This window comes from Branchiostoma floridae, chromosome 15 (assembly GCF_000003815.2).
Source record: "Branchiostoma floridae strain S238N-H82 chromosome 15, Bfl_VNyyK, whole genome shotgun sequence".
Lineage (NCBI taxonomy): Eukaryota > Metazoa > Chordata > Leptocardii > Amphioxiformes > Branchiostomatidae > Branchiostoma > Branchiostoma floridae.
In genome coordinates, this window is record NC_049993.1 from 9,853,050 (window position 1) to 9,877,848 (window position 24,799).

At 40.3% G+C, this 24,799-nt stretch overlaps 1 protein-coding gene across 8 annotated transcripts in view; it reads left to right on the forward strand.

Annotated features, from left to right (window-relative positions):
* The first annotated feature begins 2,484 nt into the window (after nt 1-2,484).
* LOC118431361 (sperm flagellar protein 2-like) overlaps nt 2,485-24,799 on the forward strand; it is a 36,442-nt gene continuing 14,127 nt past the window's right edge. For 3 of the 8 annotated variants that reach the window (XM_035842487.1, XM_035842485.1, XM_035842489.1), the window contains exons 1-29: nt 2,485-2,661; nt 3,344-3,446; nt 4,113-4,235; nt 5,167-5,296; nt 5,964-6,181; nt 6,935-7,028; nt 7,576-7,725; nt 8,377-8,508; nt 8,931-9,049; nt 9,462-9,531; nt 11,019-11,206; nt 11,901-11,973; nt 12,685-12,705; nt 13,476-13,571; nt 14,315-14,428; nt 15,060-15,162; nt 15,911-16,008; nt 16,339-16,444; nt 16,945-17,046; nt 17,567-17,685; nt 18,138-18,241; nt 19,001-19,136; nt 19,732-19,867; nt 20,346-20,481; nt 21,267-21,408; nt 22,056-22,230; nt 22,640-22,796; nt 23,075-23,186; nt 24,441-24,568. In XM_035842487.1, coding sequence (XP_035698380.1) covers nt 2,604-2,661; nt 3,344-3,446; nt 4,113-4,235; nt 5,167-5,296; nt 5,964-6,181; nt 6,935-7,028; nt 7,576-7,725; nt 8,377-8,508; nt 8,931-9,049; nt 9,462-9,531; nt 11,019-11,206; nt 11,901-11,973; nt 12,685-12,705; nt 13,476-13,571; nt 14,315-14,428; nt 15,060-15,162; nt 15,911-16,008; nt 16,339-16,444; nt 16,945-17,046; nt 17,567-17,685; nt 18,138-18,241; nt 19,001-19,136; nt 19,732-19,867; nt 20,346-20,481; nt 21,267-21,408; nt 22,056-22,230; nt 22,640-22,796; nt 23,075-23,186; nt 24,441-24,568 — 3,443 coding nt within the window. In that variant the 5' untranslated portion in view covers nt 2,485-2,603. Of the gene's footprint in view, nt 2,662-3,343; nt 3,447-4,112; nt 4,236-5,166; nt 5,297-5,963; nt 6,182-6,449; nt 6,504-6,934; nt 7,029-7,575; nt 7,726-8,376; nt 8,509-8,930; nt 9,050-9,461; nt 9,532-11,018; nt 11,207-11,900; nt 11,974-12,684; nt 12,706-13,475; nt 13,572-14,314; nt 14,429-15,059; nt 15,163-15,910; nt 16,009-16,338; nt 16,445-16,944; nt 17,047-17,566; nt 17,686-18,137; nt 18,242-19,000; nt 19,137-19,731; nt 19,868-20,345; nt 20,482-21,266; nt 21,409-22,055; nt 22,231-22,639; nt 22,797-23,074; nt 23,187-24,440; nt 24,569-24,799 lie in introns of those variants that run through there. The other 5 variants (XM_035842488.1, XM_035842486.1, XM_035842490.1 and 2 more) reach the window with 3 other exon arrangements.

A 24,799-nucleotide genomic window follows, 5' to 3' on the forward strand; every position in this document is an offset into this window, starting at 1 on the left:
GATCGTCTCCGTCACGTGCCACTATGAATTTCTCTCTCCGCAGTGACGTCAGGAAGACACCACTTTTGCACTTTTTGTCTTCCTAACGTCACTGCTGGAGAGAGAAAGGGTCATTCTGTGAACAAGGTCGACGGAGATTGACGGAAAATTTAGGGGTAAGTCCCTACATTATCTTAGTGTTGGAAAGAAAGTTTAGCAATTCTCTATAATGTATTCTGCCAACACAGATGAACTTTCATGCTAAATCGTAAAGAAGTAAGTGAAAAAGAAATTGCATTAGCTTGGGTGCAAACTGGGCCTGAAAGCCAAATCCTAACCCTATATTCTTGTACCACACAAAACATCATGCTGTTGATGAAGAGTTCTAATGCGCATAGAGTGTACCATTTTTTTTTATATGGCATTGACCGTTTCAAATGGCAACGACTGAACATGAGACAGAAATCTGATTCTCTTCGGATCCTTTCTACTTTCCCACCAATTTCCTTGGCTCTGGTATATTTTAACATTTAACCAGAGGTCAAAATGAAAAGTAAGGGCTTGAGGAAAACCTACTTACTATTATAGTTATAACTATAGCCCAATGATGTATAGACAAGATTTTATCAATTTTGTATATTTTAGGATCTTTTTACAATTGCAGACAGAATGGAAATTGTTTTATTGATCACATTATTCTTAGTTTTGATAGGAGAGCATGGTTTGGTTAAGTCACCTGTTTGTACATATATTTGTTCACTTTTTTACACCCATTGTTCTGTCAGTGAAGTATTAAGATAAGTTTTGTATATCAATTATACAAAATTAATGTGATTCCTATTAAGACCATACTAGTTTGGTGAGAATTCTATGCAATATGCACAATAGAGAACATGATGTTATGTGTTAAATCTTTTTCTACAGCAAAAGTTTCAGAAAAATAGTTATACTACATGTATATTCAAGAGTGTTATCTTAGTTCACAATATATAATGTGTTTTTTTGTATATAGAACCCAACACTATGTATACTCAATAACCATGTTTTGATTTATGTTATCAAGGTTGTAGAGATAAACTTCATGTGTGGATACATTGTTTTATACATATAGCGTTATATATGACGTTAACATATTATGTATGCACAGGTATGTCAGATATTATACCTGTGGCTTTTCAAATGAAATAAAAAGTGGTTGAACCTCAGACTGAGGACAAAGCTTGTGTAATGATGCTTTTTTTGTTAGCTAGAAGTGCAATGTACCTTTACTACAGCTCGGTGTTTAAAGGGACATAATGTAAAAAAGAAAGTCACTGTTTTCGGCCATTTTTCTACATTATGAGTTGAGTCTACCTTATTACACTGCGTCAGCAATATTCACAACGTATTGATACGACTTTGTTGTGCCGCGAGAACGTCTTGAAATATGCGCACTTACCTCTGCCGCTTGAGTTGTCTGCCATTTTATCCAACTCTCCGACGAACCAAAGTGCGCTTTAGAACGCATTCGGTGGTTCGCTCGAATCGTTACTGAAGTTTGTTGAAAGTCCACGCGAAGCTCCGAGGATCTGCGACCGCAACGGTCGATTCGGAAATCTACGGCCGGCTAATTTGGTCGTGGCTTACTTTGGCGTTGTTAATTTAGTGCTAGAAATGTGATAAATTGACACAGATAAGTTGGAAATAAGTTACAAATATCAATATGACTAGAGATTTTAAAGTTCAGAACATATGAAATTTTGGCACCAAATTTCTACAATATGTCCCTTTAAGCCTGGTGAAGAACAACGGGTCACTCCTTCTCTTCTTGACAAGCATGTTGTTTTAGTTACAGGAGCTAAAAGTTTCACTGACGAAGGATAGAGGATTCTATCCGAAACGTCTGACCGTTTCAAAACCATATCCAGTTGCTTGAGTAACTATTTTGGGCGTATCTTATTACCTGGATGTCTAACCTACATTGACGTTGTTGCCATGATTGCACCATGCAATGATTTTTATTATGCACACAGTAAGACCACAAGTCTTATTAGGTGTGCTGTTAGCATTAATCAGTATAATAGGTTTACACATTGTATTTGTTATGGTTCAAAATAATGCAAATCCAGTTTGGTACCATTTTAAACGAGTTAGATTTGTATGATTGTCCAAGAATGTCCCGAGGTTCTAATTTCTAACCAATCAAATGGCGAGAGCACCATTCTTACAAGTTAGATTGAGCTCTGGAGCCAGTGGAGGTGGTAGAAAAGCGTTGAGTTCCAAAGGTTTATGAAATCTATGGACGACTATTGTACATGTTACAAAGAAATCAAAGTTTAGATGGGACAAACTAGACTAGAGTGCCCTTTTCTCCTCATAGTCGTCATAGATTTACATTATCGTGTCTAAAATACTATATGTGTGATTTTGAGTTTCCCCGCGAAACTTTCCGCGAATCAGGTCACCTGTAACAAAACAGTCATTGAAGCTGACCAATCACAACAAGGCTCTTATCCCCCATGTTCCCTAGCAACAGCGCCATCTTGATTTTATTGTTTACGTCTCCAATGATGGCGACGGCTCCTGGTTTTGGGTAGACTTTGACAGGAGTTTTGGTCTGAATCAGGTACACTGGAGGATTCAAGATGACGGAGATATTGTGTAGATGGTTGAACGACGAGGTGAAGCTGTCAAAGCCCGTCGGTGAGTGTTTAAAGCGGTGTAAGATTGTCTTGGAGTGGACGTGAACGCAACGATTTCGTGGGGAGGGGGGCGGAGGTCGCCAAGCAAGGCACTGTGTTCGACAGTAGCACGTCACGATAGAAGTTCTGAAGTGTTATAAACGAACCAAAGTCGATCTGAAATGTTCCTAACAATCTTAAGTCTGAGTAGGTCTTGTGGTTAATCTAGCACGGGTTCCTTTCTTAGATAAGTAGCCATACCGAAAGTGCGGTCATTGCACAAGACCGTCACTTGCATCTAATTTCAAGAAATGCATTCTTCAGTAGCTCAACTTGGTAAAGAATAACAATACCAGGGGAAAATGTTGTTGAAATGGAGACACGAATTTGGTACCAATGGTCCCAAAAGCCAAGGGACATTACATCTGTTTTTAATCTTTTTGTTCTTGATTGAATCTCCTTCATATAGTCTTAGTTAATTTTAGTCTTTGAATTTAGTAGCTGAGGGTTCAAAATACCAGACAGTATGTTAACTATTTGTGTTTTCTGCGATGTATCAGATTCATCACACCGAGACAACCATCCTTTTGGAATGCTATTTGAAAAAATAAGATCAAGTTACATGTTGCCATATGTGTGGTTGGGTTTGTGGTTGAGATCTATGCTTTCTTGCTTCAAAGTAATTTCCACCATTCTTATTGCAGACAACAAGACCTTTTCGAAAGATTTCTCCAATGGCTACCTCATTGGGGAGTTGTTGGCCAGATACCAGCTGCAGAATGACTTTGACAAGTTCTCACAGAACAGGTTGGTGATTTAGATCCCTCTTCTGTAATCCGTCTTATTTGTGTAATTTTGTAGCAAGGCAACAACATTTTGTGCAATTGTCTTCCTTGATCTTTGTACAATATATATAATGGGAGTTTCTTCTGAATTTAGTGAAAAGTGTTGTCTGGACTCCACATACAGACCCTCTATGATTGCTAAATGAAAAAAAAAAATTATCCTTGAATTGCACTAAATTAGAAAACAAAAAGTTGGTACATTGCTACACATAGTACTGTAAGGCTTTTATTTATCTATTTATTCATCTTTAGTTGAAGTTACTGATTTTACCTCCTCAACCAACATAATGAGTAAAAATAAAATACAGTGCTGCCATCAAGCCTTCACCTCTATGTGCAAGCATATGGATCCCTCACCAGAAAGGGAGCAACAGATGACAGACAAGATACTGTAAAATAATGCATTTAAGTTTGCAGTATTGGAAAAATGGAGTGTTCGGGGTGGTTTTAAGTTCGTGTAAGTGACGTATACTGTTGTCACATATTGTCATGGAAGAATGTTCGCGGTAGTTTTACATTCGTCTTGAAGTGACCACAGTGAACATTTCTGCATTTACAGTAATGAATGAACAAGTGCTTGAATAAGGGAGGAAATTCATAGGATGAATGATTTGTTTTTCCCCTTTAGGACCGCAGAGTCAAAACTTAATAACTTCACGCGGCTGGAGCCGACACTGCGACTGTTGGAGGTTGACTTCGACACCAACATCGCTCACTCTATCATGACGGAACAGCACGGTGTCGCAACAAGGTAACAACTATCTGCACTCTCTTTCACACATGGGCAGAGACGATGGGGAAAAATCCTGGGCCATCATATGGTGTGTCCCTGCTCACTCGGTGAGATAGCACAGTTGTAAGCGTCACCTGAGCCGGATAGCGTCTGGACTTTGCACGCTCTCTCGCCTTGCTCCGTCGTTTGGGCTTGGTATTCTTTATTAGCAGTGTCGGATACTTATAAACCCACATTCCATCATGACGGAACAGCACTGTGTCGCCACAAGTTAAGGATGGTTAAGTTAAAAAAAAGTTAAACCCTTCCCGCGCCAAGGGCGGTGCCCATTTCTGGCGCATAGGGTGGTTCCCATGTCTGTTTCATTAGCCCTGGGCCACACACAACTCAATCACTACAGCAGTGGGCTTAAGTCCACTGGTAGTGGTGTGTGTTCAACATTGCAGAAGTAATGTCTAAGTTAAGGATGGACCCAACTTTAAAACTTGCTAGAATTAATCTGCTGCCGTTAGAAAAATAGAAAACAGCATTTGTGGGACAGAAAACAAATGCCCTGTCTGTGCGATGAAGCGGAATATTGCATTCAGATGCCCCAACATCATCCCCTTGCGTTTCTAACTGAAGCTTTTGTGTATTAAGTCTGCTGCCATACTACCATCAATTTTATATGGTAGCAACCTCAGGTTAGCACTACTTCCTACTCAGAAAATGGCAGCTTTAGAGATTTACACACATGCACAGGTAGACACACATGCATGCATACGCACAACAGAGAGAGATAGAAACAGATGCAACAATGGTTAAATTTATGTTGACAATCATGGATAATTAGGATAAACATTGCAAAAGTAATGTCTAATGTTAAATCTATTCTAAGGATGGGATTCTTCTATCTCTGTTAGTTTGACAGCATTTCTGGTTAGGTCTCACACAGGCATTTTCTTCGCAGGTTGCTTTACCAGCTCTTCATTGGCCTCGGGAGAAAACAGAAAGCCAACCTGACTGGGGTTGCCATGGAGACCATGAGGCCGGCCGCGCCCGTCAAGCTGGAGGGAATAGAGAGTGAAATATACAAGGAGGTTAGTAGCAATGAGACAAACATTTTTTATTTGTTTTTTTGCTCAGATACGTCTTTGATTACCAGTAGATATATGTACATGGGGTACATTTAATATTCAGCTAACAGGCATTTATTGCACTGCAGTTACCCCAAAGTAGGACAGCCTGAAATAGTCCGTTCAGATTTGGATTTTTTTTTAATTCAGCAGGGTCTTTCTCACAGATTCTGTTCAGGAATCAAAGTGTGGAAAGATAATAATTGTAAAGGCTACATAGATACACATGTACTGTGAGTTACAGTTAACTGTAACAGTTTGCATCACATTCATTTTGCAACTGATACAGTCGTGTTCTACTTGTTTTGCAGGTTGGTCATCAACAAATTGTTGTACGTCAGTAATCTATCATAACTTTACTTAACAACTCTTAGTTGACTGCATCCTGTCCGTGACGCCAAATGTTGAGAACCGATGGTAGGGCTATTGATGCAGATACATTGAGACCAAAAGTCGGGAACTGTAGAGCTACATAACTTTATTGTTACTCCCAGGACTCCAACTCATGGAATGAGGTCAGAGCCTCACAGGACTAGTCTACTTCTAAAATAGGGGGGCTTTGGTAGGAATGATCACATGGTTCTCAGTGGGTTCATAACATCTTACTTAATCTTTCTTTTGTTTTGTACAGAGACTGAAGATCCTGACTCCCCGCCAGACGGACCAGAACCTGGGGAAGCTCCAGGCCAGGTTTGACGACAAGTGGGCGCGCCACGAGCAGACCATGTTCCGGGAGAAAATGGAGGAGGAGCAGAGGTACCGCCGCCTCCAGTCGGAGGAGAGTCAAAAGGCTGTGGAGAAGGCTAGGATGGCGCGGCAGAAACAGACGGAACTCCTGGCCAAGCTCAGGTATGGATGAAGTGTGCAGAACGCAAGCCACTGGTTCAGATGTTATGATTGTGTCCCCTAAGTAAACTGAAAGTTGTTAGAAAGGCTAGTGGATACGTTGATAAACCTATCCAGTTGCATGTCAATGAGCAAGCCAGGATGACGCGGCAGAAACAGACGGAGCTCTTGGCCAAGCTCAGGTACAGAACACAAGCCACTGCTTCAAAAGTAAACTGAAACTTGTTGCTCAGTAGAAATGCTACAATAAGTTATCCAGTTGCTTGGCTGTGGAGAAGGCCAAGATGGCGCGGCAGAAACAGACGGAACTCCTGGCCAAGCTCAGGCACGAAGACTTTGTGTACAGAACACAAGCCACTGCTTCAGATGTTATGATTGTGTCCCCTAAGTAAACTGAAAATTGTTAGAAAGGCTAGTGGATACGTTGATAAACCTATCCAGTTGCATGTCAATGAGAAGGCCAGGGTGACGCGGCAGAAACATACAGAGCTCCTGGCCAAGCTCAGGTACGGACCTGGTGTACTGCCAGTAGAAGCTAAGACATTGATATAGAAGCTCTGATAATGTGTTGTGTTTTCATGTAAACTGAAAATATTGTTAGGTGATGTCTCACATGATATTCTCATGTGACATTTATGACATCATTTATTCATTAATTTGCTTATTCTTTTCTTCTTCTGTCCATTCAACTGTTCATTCATCCCTCCATTCAATAAATTCATTTGACAATGGGCATTCCTTCCTTTCCCCCTGCAGAGCTGCCACAGTGGAGATCCCCAAACCTCCCCCCAGTAAGACTCTGAAGGCCATCAAGCAGAGGAAGGAGGCACGGAGGTTCAAGGAAGCAGAGGTGAGACATGACTTAAATTTTCTATTCATCCACGTTGGTAATGCTAGTTCACCTTTATCTGCAGGGTAACCTATTTCCGTTTAAAAAAAAGGTATTTTGGGGTATCAAGTTGATGAAAGGTGGTTTGAAATTGCAATATTTTCATTATATATCAGATTAAAAGCACTGTCTGTTGACTTGATATTCCTAAATACCCTGATTTGAAATACAATGGATAAAGGTTTCCCTGTGGATAAACTATTGAAATTAAAGATGAACTAGCATAATAGATCATTGCATTTTTCTGTTTTGAATTAAATTTCCATAGTGAATCTCATACTGGCCTCCTATTGATGTTTCATTTTTTGATTTTGTTTGTTTATATCAAGTTACAGGTCTTTTCCACAAACTCCGAAACGGGAAGGAACCGTTACGGCCTTTAAAAACAGGAGTTTGTAATACACAGACAGGGGATTTACACTGAGCATGAAATGTTGTTCAGTTGTTAATAGTCAGGTGCTAATGCCTCTATCAAGTCCTCACCAAACCAAAATCTCTGCCCTCATAGGACACCAGGGTCATGATCAAGGACTTTGAGAACAAACTGAAGTCTCAGCAGATCGCCACCTCGGGAATGGACGATGGCAGTAGTGAGCTGGCTTACAGTGTCACTACAGAGGACCTGGAGTACAAACCGCCCCCTGTCGACCTCATACAGGTACTGCAATGTGATGTAGCATACAATATTATAATAGTAATTTCAGAGTCCTTCTCTTGCTGTTATATGCTGCAGGGAAAAGCCTTCTGTTTTAAACAAAGTATTCATTCAGAGCTTGCTATCTGTTGATTGAACATACTGGTGATATCAGGTGTATTGGTAGTACTGTTAGGGCCTTCAAACATGGAGGAGACCTGTTAACTTGAACTTCATGGACTTAGAAGGCTTTTGCATATTAAATCATACAATGCCATACGTTTCCCAGCTATCGGTACCAGTCTTCAGTCAAGCAGGGTTCAAAATACATTTTAAAGCTAGGTTGCCCAGTGGGCAACCTCTGAGCCAAAACTTAGGTTGCCCTTAAGGTTGCCCTTAAGGAAGGCCAGAATTTGTACTAAATTTCTATATGGAGCTCAAATCTGGTGTTTGAACTTTAATCTTTATCCTTGGTGCCTGCTTGTAGGACTCTCGCAGTCCCCACCCAGAAACTAGGTAGCACAGCGTGCATGCGCAGGGCAATCTGGGCAACCTGGTAGTTAAATCCCTGGCCAATTCAGTCCCTTTTTTTAATACAATGATCATAATGTTATGGCTATAAATGTTAGTGACTGACATGTATTCAATGGTTGAATTTCCATCTCTCCCTTCCAGCCTGGTGCCAATGATGACTATATCGGGAAGATCAAGCGTCGTCTGGAGGAGGACTCTAAGGCTCGAGAGGAGAGGGAGAAAAGGCGGAGGAAAGTCCTGGTGGATCAGCTGAAGGCACATGATGCACAGGAGGTAAAGATTCAATTGCAGTAATTCCTGGCTTTTCTGTCATAGTTTACACACTTTTCAGTCTCTATACATGTAAATAAATAAGTATATCACAAGAAATCAGGGAGCCTGTTAATTAAGATTTTGATGTGACTTAATTGCACTGGGATTAATCAAAATTTCAAAGTTTTCCATAGAAGGTGAATAAAAAGGAGGAATACCTATTATTGTAGAAGCATATAGATTGTATATAAATTTGAATGATGTGATATGCATCCTTCCGACAAACATTCCCAGAGTTTCTTTCTTTCTTCAAGCTGAAGCAGTGATTGTGTCCAGTTTCCGCGGAAAGAGCGTTCCAGAAAGAATTTGGTGCGCCAATGTGCCAACATCTGCATATTGACTGCTACCGAGTTAATTTTTAAAATTTTTTGACCTTGTTTTAGGAAGCACATCGTGAGGAGATGCTGGTGAACCGACTGATGCGCCAGTCTCAGCAGGAGAGGCGGATTGCTGTCCAGCTGCTGCAGGCTCGCCACGAGAAGGACATCATCCGCAAAAACAGGTGCGTACGCTCTCCTGACTTTCTGTACACAAAGCATTCTAATGGCTTTCTTACTTACATAAAATGAGCATTTTTGTGTGTCGCAGATAATTGTTGGCAATATAAAATCATCTTCACTTTGCAAATTATGTCTAAGATGTACAGTCAGCCCAGTGGCTATTAGAAATTAGGCTAGCCTTGCCGACTAGACAATGCAGGATATAAAATGAAGAAGAAGAATCATCTTACTGTAATGTTTCATACATTTCATGCTTGTAAAGGTGCGACTGTTTTTACCCATTAGAGAATTGGAAGACAATTGGCTACTTTTGCGTGTTCAAGGTTACAGTAAAGTATTGCATGCTTCTTGATTATGAAGATTTTTTTTAAGGTCTCTCAATAAGAAAGTTTGTTATTCCTCTCTCTTTTTCAGAATATTCCTTGAGAAGCAGTATGATGCAAGGAGGGTAAAAGACTTTGAAGATGCACTCAACAAGGAGAAGGTACATATTTGTTAATGAATGATGAGACACTTAATGCACAGACAGACTTGTACTCTGCAATGACGTCATTACCTTTATGAAAATTGAGGTATAAGCTGTTATTGCTCTGTCTGTCCGACTGTCTGTTTGTGTTCCAGATGATTTAGGCAGCAATAACTTGGGCTAAGAATGGATTTGATATGTGGGTATACGTCTTGGGAAGACACAGTTCAGGGCTTCCTTGTTGTCATTAAAAGGTTGATGGTACAAATGAAGTGTTTTCTCTCCGCAATGCCAATGTACTAACTATGGACTCTATAGCTTAACTTACCATGCCTCTCCCTCTTTACTGCTCTCCATCAGTGGTTACTTGAACAGAAAAGGGTAAGGTCACAAATAAGACATGTCATTTGATGCTTGTCATGAACTTATTTACACTGTGGTGATGTAAAACACAGGGTTGCTGTCTTTCTCATCATGTTTTCACCAGTTACTGTATGTTGGGATGTACTTCTTCTTCCTTGTCACTTGTAATAATATCATATTGCACACTATTCACAAATACTGGGATTTTTTGTTTCATACGTGATGCAGCTTTACTTTAAGCTAATATATCTTCAGAGACCAAGAACATGTGTGTTTGTTAATAATTAAGTATCAGATGACATAAGACATAGAGCTATGTCTGTCAAAGGTGTTTTTTCTAATGTGCCGTTTTCAGCACCAAGGACAGGGCATGCTGTTGTGCTGTCCTAGCCTGACAAAAGTTGCTTGTACCACTGAAACAGGCCAAAATATTCCCTGGCCAGATACTACATGTATTGTTATAGTAATCCACTAGGCTGTATCAATTGACTCTGGTTTAAAAAAACATTATCAGTTGAAAAGTGGTTGAGATTAAGAACTTGGAAGTCTCACATGTTATCCAAAATCTATTAATATAATTCCATAGTTACCTGAATTACCACCCCTTAAAATTCATCTAAGAGATCTCTAACGCAAGATTCTCCAGTTAAATGCACCCCTGCATATCTAAGCTGTATAAACCTGGGGGTGTTGCACTAGAAACCTCTCAAACACTGTCTTTAAAAGTGGCAGATATATGTATTTTGGCAAGTAAGTGTAGCTGTGCTTATGTCAACAAAAACAATTTTGTCCACTTTACATTGAGCTGATTTTATGTTTTCATGTTTTGATTTCCTTGTTTAGGAACTTGCCCAGCTTGAATTGAAACATCAAATGCACTGTAGAGTCACCTTTACTAGGTAGCCTTAGACATTACGCTTACTGCTAGTGTATGGGATAGGTGTAACAGGTCATTAGTTGTAGTATTGAAAAAAAAAAAGATAACGAACTGCTGCCGCACCATGTGCCTTTGAAGCTGTTGTGTTATGCCGAAGGACAGCTACATTTGTGTGTGTATATCAGCTATACAGACAATTATATGGAAATCCTGTTTCTTTCACAATGGAGCATTGAGCTGATTTTACATTATTTTCTGGTTTTAGGAACTTGCTCAGCTTGCAAAGCTGGAGTATATTGAGCAGACCAAGGCTGAGCAAGAGCTCCACGACAGGATCGCAGCCGAACGTGCCGAACAGCGATACCGCAAACACTACGACATGTGCATGGAGGTCACCCTGCAGATCGTGGACTATGCCACCAAGTTTGGGGAGTACAGGGAGCTAACAGAAAAGTGAGCTTGATTCCAAAACATCTAAAAATTTCATAGCCTTTTGCACATTTTCTGCACAAGCTTACTATTTTTGCTGTGACAACATATTTTGATATATACAGGTTCTAGAAAGCTGCATAGTTATAGTATAAAGAAAACCAGGTAAATATGCCACCAAGCTAGTTTGGGGAGTACAGGGAGCTAACAGAAAAGTGAGCTTGATATCTGTATCTGTTTCTGTCTGTATCTGTATCTATATAACCGGTATAACTGCCCTTTGGCATAACACACCAGCTATCTTATGCAAAATGTAATGAAAATTCTGTAGTTTTTGCATATTGTTCACATAAAGTATCAAAATTTGCTACTTTTGCTGTGGCAACATACTGTCATATATAGGATTATGTAAAGGAATACCAGACTGAGTGTAATATGCCAGTGCAGGGAGCTAACAGACTTTAAAGTTAGCTTGATTCTGAAACATCAAATTTCCACCTCATTGTGCAACTTTTGTAGTGGTTACATATCTTGATACAACCTTTAGAAAGCTGTATAATGATATAAAGGAGTACCAGTTGGATAAACCAGTGAGAAATTATTGAAAACTGTTGTCTGTATTTTCTCACAACCATGAAGCTACATCTTCAATCCCATTGAACATATAACATGCCAATGTTCATCTTGTACCTTGATATCATGTTTTGTCTATATTCAGGCTGGTACCACCAAAGCTGTTCCGGGAGTGGACCCAGCTGTTCATCGAGGGCCATCCGTTGTACGAGGAAAGGGTAAGAACTTCTGGACTGGAATCACTACGAGGGTTCTCCTCAGAATTTTTTAGTATAGTGGAGGGGCTGGCAAAAATAAACAAAACCAATGCGCTGCGCTTTTATGAAAATGGGTTCATTTTGCAATGATAGAGGGTGTCAAATACTACATGTATAATATATCATAGTGATTCCTTTGTTGTGAAGTGGCAAAACTATTGTTTTGATCATTGGCCATTCACAAGTTTTTGCAGACAATGCCAACTGGAAAAGTGATGCCACTTGGCACAAAAATCTGTGAATTTTCATTTATATTAGCAAAACTTTAGCCAAGAAAATAGGGAAGAAACACACTAAATTTCAAAAGTAGTATAGTGGAGCTGGGCTAGGAGTATAGTGGAGGACGTCCGTTATTCCATCCTCTAGGGAGGACTCTGACTACGATAACCATAAATTTGCACCAATGGTGCATGTAGTCCTGTAGTTAATGACCCTACAACAAGCAGGTTGGTAGTTAAAAAGATGGTATTGTTGCCACTTCTTAAGACAGGAATTAATGCTGTGGTCTACTGTCCATTGTAGAGAAAAAGCTAGGGGAATATTGCCAGTATAACAAGTCCATATATGTTTATGGTTTATCTCCAAAGTTTCATGCCTGGGTATGACTAGATAAGCTTTGGCCAGAATACCCTAACTGTTGTCAATTCTTCTTTATCCCCATTTCTGCTCCAGCACATGGCGCAGGATTCTCCAATAAGGGTAAACTCCTCTACGTCAGCTTGGGTGCTGGGTTGAGGTTAACATAAGAGAGAGCAAGCTAATAGATAGTGCATGAATTGCTCAGGTTTTAAAAGTATATCCGGTGCCTCTGTCATTGGTCAGGAACTGATTACAGTTAACGCCAGTTTACCTTTATTCGCGGGTAACCTAAATCCGTCTGTGGTCTTTTAAAACGTGGAATTGAGGGATATCAAGTTGGAGTTGGTTTTAAACTGCTTTATTTTGAAAATATTGCAACTTGAAAACACCGTTCTTTGACTTGATATTCCTAAATACCATATTTTTTAACTACAACGGATAAAGGCTACTCCGCGGATATAGGTGAACTAGCATTACTGGTCAATTCTTTTTAAAGGAACTAGCAAAACTGTCTACATGTAACGCTAGTTCACCTTTATCCGCAGGGTAACCTATATCCGTTGCTTTAAAAAATGGGTATTTAGGGGTATCAAGTTGACGGATGATAGTTTCAAACTACAATAGTTTGAACATATTACAACTTGAAATCACTGTCCGTTGACATGATACACCTTCATACCTTGTGGATAAACACAACAAATAAAGGTTACCCTGCGGGTAAAGGTGAAGTAGCGTTACTTCAAGATTAAAAGGTTCAGACGTCTTTAAGTCTTAGAAGGTAATGATCACAGATAATCATGAAAGCCACACTGATTCTATAACATCTTAAGTCCAAAGAAACACAAATGATGAAGAAATCTTCAACTTTCCTCTGTTGTACACAGGACCCCACAGCAGAGGGCAGCGAGCCCACACCGGAGCAGATTATTGAAATGGAGAAGCAGAAACTCCTGAATGATGGAGATTTCAAGGAGTATAAGGTAGGTCATCATCATGATCATAAAAAATTATACCTTTGTATTAACAAGAAAAAAAACTTTTAAAAAAATCTTCACGGCACCTTTAGTATCATTCCACACTAAAAATTACACACACAACATCTTCAACATTTGCTGATAATAAAAGTCTTTGCTAATTGTTGAATCATTTCAAATGTGTTAAAAAGCCTTTGCTTGACTTAACGTAGCCAACATCTTGTGATACAATGAGAGTGTCTAAAAAACATTCTCATAATTCCACCAGGTGTCATTATACCGCCACCTCAAAAAATGTTGTTATAGAGGCCTTCTCAAGATTGTCTTCAACACCTAAATATCCTATTTGTATTACATATAAGATATTTAACATTCGATGTTCAAGACGATCTTGGGAAGACCTCTATACTAACGTTTTTTTGAGGTGGCGGTATAATGACACCTGGTGGAATTATGAGAATGTATGTTACATACTAGTAACAAAATGTGCTACTTACACAAATAGTAAAGAATATAAGGTTTTGTGAAGGAAATACAGTCAAACCTGTCTATAGCGGCCACTCAACGGACCGGACAAATATGGCGCCTATAGACAGGTGGCCTCTGTATAGAGGTGGCAACTTGTAGATAAAATACCCAAGGGACCGACAAAAAGTGGCCACTATGGACAGGTGGCCCCTCTGTAGAGGTGGCCCCTAATACAGGTTTGACTGTACAATCCTTTAAAGATTTGAATTTTGCTCCAACAGGAGATGATGGGTGAGTGGGAGCCTCCTGATGGTTCAGAAATCAACAACGAGAAGAACAACAACGTGGTGGGACACATCGTGCAGAGGATCTTCAACATTGTTTCTCCCCCAAAGGTGGGAATCATTTAGAGATAACAGATTATGTTTCTCCTTTTTAAAAAAAATTTATTACATGAAAGAATTGGCTCAACTTATTTATTGAGGTAGCAAAGATCCAAATTATCATATCAACTTTTGGGCATTAAGGGCATTTAGTTTACCTAAATGAGTTAAACTCAAATGCCTTTAATCCCCAAAAGTTGATATGATAATTTGAGGTAGTCAGCTTATAATGAGACAATATTTTCATAATTCATAGTATCACAAAATGCCTGTCGTTCACTTTATATTCGAATTTTTGTAGTGCAATTACTGACAATACAAAGTTATCAAACTGTGGAAAAAAAAAGATGGTAATAGTAAAGGTTACAATGTCTATGAGTATGAAGCTAATCTGAGATTACTGTAAATGCAGAAATGTTCGCGGTGGATTAATGTTCGCGGTTTTCTCGGTAACCGAACGTTTTTCTATTATGGTATTAGACTGCAGTCTATGGTGTAACCGCGAACTCAAATCCACCGCAAAAAGTCCTTTTTCCCGCTACCGCGAAATTAAATCCCCGCGAACTTAAATGCATTTACTGTATTCCAGAATGGTTGTCCAATAAAGTGCACTTGATGTTCACCTGTGTTCCTTTGTCCACAGCCACCGCCCCCTCCCCCAGAGTTTCCCCCCTTCCCTGTGCGAGCGTGTGCTGTCGGCAAGCTGTTTGGCGGCAAGTCTTCAGCTCTCAGGATACTTGCAGAGAGTGAGTACAATAACATGTGGTAACAGGCATATACCTGGTAGATACAAAATTCATCTTTGATAGAAGCATTAGAGCTTAAAAGCTGTACTTGATAGCTTGTCTTGTGAAGAAATGCAAGGCATATTACTCTGTATAGTTGATCTTAAGACTAAAGATTGCACAACAGTATGCCCTGTCCTTGGTGCTGAAAACCATACACAATGCTAGTTCACCCTTCCGTGGAGTATCTTATGTCTGTTACTCTAACAAAACAGGTTATTTAGGGATGTCAAGTCAACAGATATGATAGATGGAAAAAGAATAAGTTAATTGTTGTCATAGCAGCCATATTATGCAATTCATTGTGTTATGATATCAATGGGTAGACATTGCATTTTTGATACAAGACTTTTTGTGCTTCGTGTTTACACTATTTTATTTTGCCCTTATGCACTAACAAGGAGAATTAGGAGGTTTGTGCACACTTCATTTATATGCTGCTTTACCTTACACCCTTCTCATGCATAACCTGATAATAATACTTGCAAAATAAATTCTCTCAAAAACCTTTACTGTCAAGGAATTAAGTACCAGGTAACTTTATGATCATCAAAAGCAGCCGGTAAATGATTTATTTTTTCCTTGATTTATCATAATACATGTACAAGCCTTGCTGAAAACCAATGATTTGCTACAACAAGTAACATTCATTGGCCACATTTCAACAATTTCAAAGCAAAAGCGATCATTTTGTGTTCCTGTCTTGTAGGCCATCGTCTGGCAGTGCTGTCTCCAGATCAGCTGGTCACAGAGGCAGTGGAAGCCTTCAAGAATGGAGAAGTGCTGGAGGATGTCACGCCTTCAACGGTACTTTTTTTCCCACACTGGAGAAAATCTATGTTTATTCATAACAAACTCAAGACAATTTGTAATTCGGGGTCCAAAAGTTCTTTGATGTGATGAATTTGATGCTCATGAGAATAAAACTGTTGAAAAAGAAATGTAGCAAATTTGTTATGACAGTACATGTTTGTACCACCCTACCAACTTTGATTACATAACTCTTAGTATAGAATCCTTGTGTGATTGTACACCAATTACCAAATACAGAAGATAACGTTATGTAATGCCAACCATTTGTCTGTTTTGCAATATTATGGTGCATTGTGAATTAATAACTATTTCATCAATCTACAGTCAGATGAGGTGTTTGAGGAGGTGCAGGCAGCAACAGAAGTCACGCCGGCAACCGTACTGTCCGACAAGCCAGAAGGGGCGGTTCCTGCACAGGAATCTGTGCCAGGTGAGTTAACTTAGACCATTGATGGTTGATCTCGTGTCAAAAATGTCTAAAACTAAAAGACTTATTTGAGCAGTTTAAACTCTGAATTTGATAATTATGATGGAAACTGTACCAGTGACCACCCTAGCATAAGGGTCACCGGATCATTATCTCTGTTGTTTTCTTTTTTAATGGGTTTATTGAAAACAAGGCTATTTGACCGCTTATAGGCATTGGACTAAGGTGAGGGATGGTGGAAATTATCATGCAAGTAGATAGCAGTGAACATTGGTTTTGAAGGCTTGAAGATTATATACTGAAGTATATTGAGTGAGTTTCATAGTTTGGCAGTCGGAGGAAAGAAACTGTTGCTGTAGCCTCTTGTGGCCTCTTTTTGATGGTCACTTCTTTTGCTGTAGACCCAAGCATTAGAAGCATGTGTATTTTCTTCGTGCCCTTGCTTGGTGACTTGACAGGTTTTACAGTAATATGAGAATTTGTGCCGTGTGTTATCTGTACAGGTATAACCCCCCAGCCCAGTGTGACAACAGTAGTGGAACCTGCCACTCCTGAATCCTCTGAGAAGAAGGCTGCCTCTGCCAGGCAAGATGGGGAGGACCAAGGTACGTTATGAGCTCTTTTCTTTGCAATCTGCAGGTAAATCTTTTTGTATTCAGGCAGTGCTAGTCATGTTTTGATCAAGAATTGAGACTGCTCTATTTACAATGTATCTTAAGCTCTGTGAATATGCCCACAATGTGTTCTGGCCTCCCCTGTGTGTCTGGATTCGTAAAAAAGAAATTCAATGCTTGTATCATAATACTGCATGTCAGCGCTCTCAATGTCAACTTTACTTGGATATCCTCTATGAAATGTCACAGCACATGTCCATATTCCAGCTGTGGATAACAGGGAATATTTCTCCATATTGTAAATGAGGAGACTCTTTTCCCCCACTATCTACAGTAGACAATGTCCAGAAAAGAAGGCTCTGTAAGCCTTGAAATGAAGGTCTCCAATTACAGTAGAAGCCAGTTAATTGCACAACAGATTATGCACACTTCTGTTAAGCGGCTTCTACTGTATTAGGTGAAATAAATCTTGCTTGCCCCTAATACAGTAGTCTATTGTTGCTCTCTTCAGAAGGAGAAAAGCTTCCCTTGTCTGGCAGCGCCACTCCCCTGGGTGAGTCCGGTGGTCTCAGTCCTCGGAGCAGTGTTAGGAAATCTAGCGCCAGGAAGAGCGACAGTTCACACCCTGAGGTATGGGTGGTTGTTTTCTTGTTTGCTCTAGTCTTTATTCATTCATTAAAAATGCTGACCTTAGATTGTATGTAACAGATATCAATCAGTTGTCAAATGCATGTGTAATGTAATATTTTCTATAATTAGGATTTCATACTTTCTCTGCCTTAAGGTATTGAAAAGTCCTCTGACTTTAAATGGCATTTTGAATAGGAATGTCCTGAAAGCATCCTAGTCTATCTTAAAATGTCTTGAAATAACTTTTGAAATTTATTGTCCAGCATGCAGTATTTTTACTTACTTCATTTTTGACTTGATTTTAGCATACTTGAATAATGATACTGCACAATTTCTGAAGCTTCATTACATTAAGAGCACCTTACTACATCAAGTTTCCTGGTAGAATTCTCACCAAGAGGGTCTGCTACAGTCAGTCACATGTGTGTGTTTTTTTCTCCCAAAAAAATCAGCCCACCACCAGAGCTAAGCTGGGTTCCAAGGCCATCAAGTCTCTGAGGAGGGGCAAGTCTGTGGACGACCAGATCCTGGTGGACATCGTCATTGATGCGATCAGGTAGGACAAAAGCAATATTGTCAAACTGTACCTAATATTTCTGTCATGTTTATAGTCTTCCTGTAAAAAATTGCACATGGCATGCAGCCACTCTGTCATTGATAGAACAACTAATTGTGATGGAGAGTGAAGATTGGTCTATTTGGTGAAGTCCTGTGAAAGACTCATGTACACAGTCTTTCACAGGACAATGAGTTTAACACTTGTTGCCACAGAATATACATTCATATTGTCCCACATCTAATTAACGTGCCATTCAGCACTAGGGACAGGGCCACATGTGTTGCTGATGTGTTAATTTAGGCACATGTCTGTTGTAATTTTTCTCAGTTTTTTTTTACTCCATAACGTTATATGTCATGTCCCTTCCTGTCCTACCAGTCTTGTTGGTGCGTCATTCAGCACCAGGGACAGGATCAAATTTTGGGTTGGTTTATCATTCAGCACCAAGGACAGGGCCACATGTCTTGTTAGTGTGTCACTGGGGGACAGGGACACCAGTCTTGGTGTGTAATTCAGCACCAGGGACAGGGACTCATGTCTTGTTGGTGTGTCACTCGGGGACAGGGACACCAGTCTTGTTGGTGTGTAATTCAGCACGAGGGACAGGGGTAACAGTCTTGTTGGAGTGTCATTCAGCACCAGGGACAGGGACTCATGTCTTGTTGGTGTGTGAATGTACATGTATACACACATCTACACTAGATTCTTTAGTAATTTTCCTCCTTACATGTAATGTTCCTTTCCCTCCTGTCCCAGACGGCTACCCGAGGGAACAGGCTGGGTGCTGGATGGTTTCCCCATGACTCTGCAACAGGGGAAGCTGCTAGAAAAGGCTCTGACTGGAGCCGAACCGTCAGCATCTGGCAGCAAGGTTTCCGCCACTACCAGGAAGGTAAGAACTATGACTATGTCATACCTGGCTGATGATAGATTTTGATGTACTTGTAGGTATTGAAGACCAGTGCAATATCACCCAGGTGTCAGGAAAACAATTTCTGCAAAAAAACCAAATGGGGTTGCAACGTTTACCATGGCAATAGCTCATGCATCTTGGATATCTTCCTAACTATTCCTGTGATTATTATCTACAAATCTTGCGATGAACGTGACAGTGAGTTTGTCCCCTGACGAGCTCGCCTGCCCCAAAAATGAACTAAAAACTTTTGGCCTTGTTGTCTTCGAATGCACTGTTATGGAAGCCTTTTTAAAAATGTGTGAAACACGTGGATGTCTGAAGTGTGCATACTTCGGAAATTACTGTTGCTGCGCTAGTGGATCACCAAAAAATTTATCATTTGGCGGTATAAGTATTACTGGCAGTGTTATGCCAATAGATGTTAAGTGGCTGAGGGAGCATCTAAAAATGAGTTGACTTGGAAAATTGACAGAATCCTTCAGCTTGTTAGTGAGCTAGCCATCTCTTCTCCACAAGTACAGTTGTGTTACTCTCATTCTCAAGGTCACAATGCAACATTTCTTTCCCTCAGATATCCAAAAAGTCTTCCCTTGCCCTTGACCCCAACCCTGGTAAGGAGCCCCCCTCCCCCCCGCCGGGCATTGATGTGGTCATCCTGTTTGACATTCCTGATGACGTTGCTCTGAAAAGGGCTGCAGGCAGATCATGTAAGTTCACTTGAGTTTGGTAAATATTAGGAATGAATGATGTACATGTCATGTAGGAAAAATGCAGTATGTCCTCTAACAATTTTGAAAGGAAATATCATCAAGACTGTGAACACAATTCAGTCAATTGTCAATTGATATTACCAGAAAATAATGCGCCCAAAGGACAGATTACTAATTAAAAGTTTTCACTCAGCAATTTTAGTTTGATTCCATATTAGGGCTGTCTCAGGACCTGTCCTTCCATCCCAGGATGGAAATTTGCTTGTTGTGACCAAAACAAATTCCTTCAGTCCGTTGAGAAAATCTGAACTTCATGAAAATGTATTTTCCCAGGCTTGAAATGACAGATTTAACATTATGGCAAATTAACAATGAGTGAAACAGAAACAATTTTAAAGCTCAGTAAGGAGACAGCCATGTTCCAAATATATTCAAACTTGACAGTTATGTGGTTTAATCTTCCCTATTTCCCCAGATGCCCCCCAAGCTGACCAGCAGTACCAGCAGGAGTTTAACCCCCCTCCCGAGGGCAGTCAGACCGGGCTGGGGAAGACGGAGAAGGTGATCCCTGTGGAGGACCCTGCACACGACCAGGAACAGGTGCAGCACAGGTAAACACATCCTGCTGCACACCTGGGTTTAAAGCAGGGTTCTAGCCAACATCCGTCATTCCGTCTTTTGAAGGAATTTAACTGTTGACCTGGATCGGATATATAGCTTATGATTGTGATTTATCTGTCTTTCATGTTTCAGTTGTACTTATATGTTCAAATGTGTTTGTCTACTTATTTTCTCTGTAATTTGTTTTTATCTCCTTGTATACGGATGTATTATGTGAAACTTTATGTATATGTGGAACTGGGCCCTATTGAAAACCAGTTTATCAAAATTGAATAGGCCACCCAGGCGTTTGAAAATAAACAAACAAACAAACAAACAAACAAACAAACAAACAAACAAACAAACAAATTTGGACACTGGGGACGGACAAAATTTTGCACTGACAAAAATCAGCATGCAAAGATATTGATTGAACCAAGCGGAGTCTACCAGCAAAATCAGGTTTCAAAATTTTCCTGAGGGAGCATGCCCCCTGACCCCTTTGGACCGCCGCGAATTGGACAGGATTTCTATTCAAAATGAAGGGGACGACTAAAGCACTGGTTTATGGTCCACTGCTCTTTTCAATGCTCTTATAATCCATACCTTTACCCTCACCTCGTATTGTGTATACTTTAAAATGTCTAAGAAAGTTACTATAGTCAGTTTTTTTTTTCCTTTAGGTTTTATGGTCACACTTTTCAAGACCCAACAAAGGTAGACAAATAAGCCTTCTTCCTTCTATCTGGTAAAATGTTGTTAATGTACTCGTTTGTTTCTTGTTTTGTCAAACCAGGATCACAGGTTTCCATGATGCCTGGTCCAAGCTGGAGAAGCTGTTTACAAAGATGGGGATCCTGTCACGAGTGGACGCTGACATGGAACAAGCAGAGGTGGTGAATGAAGTGGAGAGGGTTCTGCAACATACTTTGGACAAGGTACATGACTCTGGACACTTGCACTGTTCTGGAGCAAACTAAAATTAACTCGTACTGCATTTGATTCAACCCTCTTATAAAATAATGCCCTATTCTATCAAATTAAGTGAATGCATGAAATACTCACTCTCATTTCTCTGCTGAATATATACTAGTTATGATATTTTCCTTTCAATGACATTTATCATACAGTGTTATTAGTTGTCAAATAGTGTTTAAAAGATATGCTTTCACTGGCCATCTTTACAGTCAGAACTTCTACAGTATAAAACAGCTTCTAGGGGTTAGAATTGACCTTTGATATTCCTTCATGTCCGGTAAACTCAGCTGCAGAATAAGGACAAACCCCCAGAGATTGTGAAAAACAAGCCAACTGACATTCCTCCCCTGAAAGTTAAACCAGAGATAGAACTAGTTATCATCTAATACGTAAATGTTTAACCATACTGGGATGTCTGTCTAACAGTTTAATGTACATTCTCAGCTCCAGAACAAAGACAAACCCCCAGAGATTGTGGAAGACAAAGCGACTGACATCCCTCCCTGGAGGTTAAACCAGAGATAGAACTAGAACATATATATCATATAATACGTAAATGTTTAACCATACTGGGATGTCTGTCTAACAGTTTAATGTACATTCTCAGCTCCAGAACAAAGACAAACCCCCGGAGATAGTGGAAGACAAAGCGACTGACATCCCTCCCTTGGAGGTCCCACCAGAGATGAAGGACGGACCCTCACAGCCGCCCTCCAAGCAGGGGTCACGTGCGGGCTCTGCTCGACCTTCCTCATCGAAGAAGGACGCAAGATCACGATCTGGTACTATCATAACTGTGTTCAGAAATTGTTTTATTCTATATATAAATTACATGGTATGCCCTTTAATGTTGATATTTATGAAAAATGTTGCTCTGGCATATTTGAATTCTATTGCAATCTGATACACGGTGGATTTAGTTTTTGGTTTTGCATCAAATCAGCCTTTAAGGCTATATTTTGAGTCTTGATTATTAAGACTTCCATACTTTTTTTTTCATGAATACTGGACAATTTGTTTCTAGCAGCTCAAAGTCAAATCCCAACTTGCATTGAACCTTTAAAATCTAATTATTCAAAGCTTATGAATAAGACTGTATTTAACTCTTCTTTGTCACAACTGTAGAATTAGTATTGTGCTCTCTCACGTAACATTATGCTGAATATTGATTTTTCACCTTAATCTTTCCAGCCTCCCCGAAGGGTCGAAAGTCGCCCAAAGGTTCGGCAAGGGACCGGTCAGGATCACCCAGCAAGAAGAAAGACAAGCTGGAGGCTCGCGAGAGCAAGTCACGCGACCGGTCCCGTAGTGGCTCCGCAAAGCGGGGAGGGTCTGGGAAGAAGGGAAAGTAAGTGAAACTCATTTGTATCAAGTCCACTAAGGCTTTGTTTTTTTATTTTACTTCGCAGAGACATCCAATGGCGCTAGGAAACTGCCTCTGTACTCAACCGTCACCATCAGGAAAACACCAGTCTCTGAACCAGAACCAGTAACTGTAACAGTTGTATCTTTAGCTTAGCTTTAACTTCCCTACTGCATTAGGTATGCACGTCTTTTAAAGTGACGTTGGAATAGACAATGATGCAGAAAAAAGTTTTCTGATTTGTTTCTAATTTCTTCCAACAGGAAGACACCAGTCCCTGAGCCAGAACCAGAGCCGGATGAGGAGCCCACGGGACCGCCGCCTCCCCAGCCGGGGTCCGAGGAATGGGAGTACGTCAGCGAACCCATCACGGAGGTATGGATAACTTTCCTGTACCATTGTTATTAAAAGATATTGTAAGCAACAACCTGATCATTTAAGGATGTATTGTAATTCACTTTGTCTTCTCGGTACCAAACTGTCACGGTCTGAGAAAATTTAACTTGTTCTCGGAACTAAATGTTCATTGTCGTGGCAAGTGCACATAAAAAAAGTCTGTGAATTATTTGTTATCAGTAATGATAAGTTCATGTTACAGTCGTCACCGTGAAAACCGTGAACATAATAGCACATTGAAAAAATCAGGAATTACAGTATGTGCTGAATTTACAGTTTTGTAATACTATATATTTTTCTGACGACTACTGAAGTTGGGGATAAAATTCCTGTAACATTGTTGTAGTTAAACTAGTGCACCTTAATCTGCTGAGTAAGCTATGTCTGTTGTGTTTAGAGAAACAGGGTATTTATGGATCATCATCATCGGTCAACGTAATCACACATGTTTGCACATGTTTACACACGACGGGGTTATACCGCCCCTTACTGGGTGACATACCCTTTCGCTGGCTAATTACAAGACGGGGATGCGCCAGGTCTCCCGTCTGGGTGAATGATGTAATTCACCATATGGCTGATACTAGACAGAGGTTTGCCCAGCCTCCATCCGGGTGATTTGAAGTGAATCCCCAACTCCCGACAGAAGAATTTAGCACCACACACACCGCACCATCGCAGGGGGGGGGGTTCTTTTAGGTCCATGGGTGGGGGTCTCCCCATACACGGGGCCTCCATTTAACGTCTTATCGGAGGGGAGGGCCCATGTTCTCATTTCACCTGAGTAAAGTGAGGAAACCGTGTAAAGTGCCTTCCCAAGGGCCCAAGATCGGTAACACAGCAGCTGGATTGGAACCCGCAACCTCTCGGTCACGGGCCGAACACGGTCCCACTGCGCTACGCGGTCCCACAAACTTCTATTTAGGGATATTAAGTCAATGATATCCCTAAATACTTCTATCTTCTGGTGTAATCAATAACTTCTATCTTCCGCTGTAGTCTACAATACCTCTATCAAGTCCTGAAATGTTATGCCAAGCCTGGGCCATCATTTTTGGTTGATCTTTTTTTTCAAAAATGTATAATTCTTTGCCAAGTCCCTAGCAGAATTGTTTATCCATTCTGCAAAATTGTGTGTGTGGCACAAGGGCAAAGAAAATAGAGATAGGCACCACCCTACACACCATGTTGTTTGGAAAGGACTTTAATTCTTTTTTTTTTTCAAACGTACAGGAGGTGGCACAAATCCTGTCCCCCCACTGGGAGACTGTGGAAGGCACGTACGTAGGAGCGAGTAAAGTCATCTTCCACAAGCTGCGCGAGGAAAGGGAGGCAATCATTCGCTATCTGTATGCCGCCAGGTATGTATAGAAAAGCAGCTGAGGCCGACAGGGCCATCCAGTTAAACCTTCTCGAACAAGATCTCTTCAGTGTCACTGACGGAAACTAGTGAATGCTAGTTGAAACTTCTGACCGTCTCCAAAATCATATCCATTTGCTTGAGTAACTGCATTTTGGCGTATCTTATTACCTGGATGTCTAACCTTCATCGACGTACAGGTTATGTAATATGAATACTATTATGTATATGA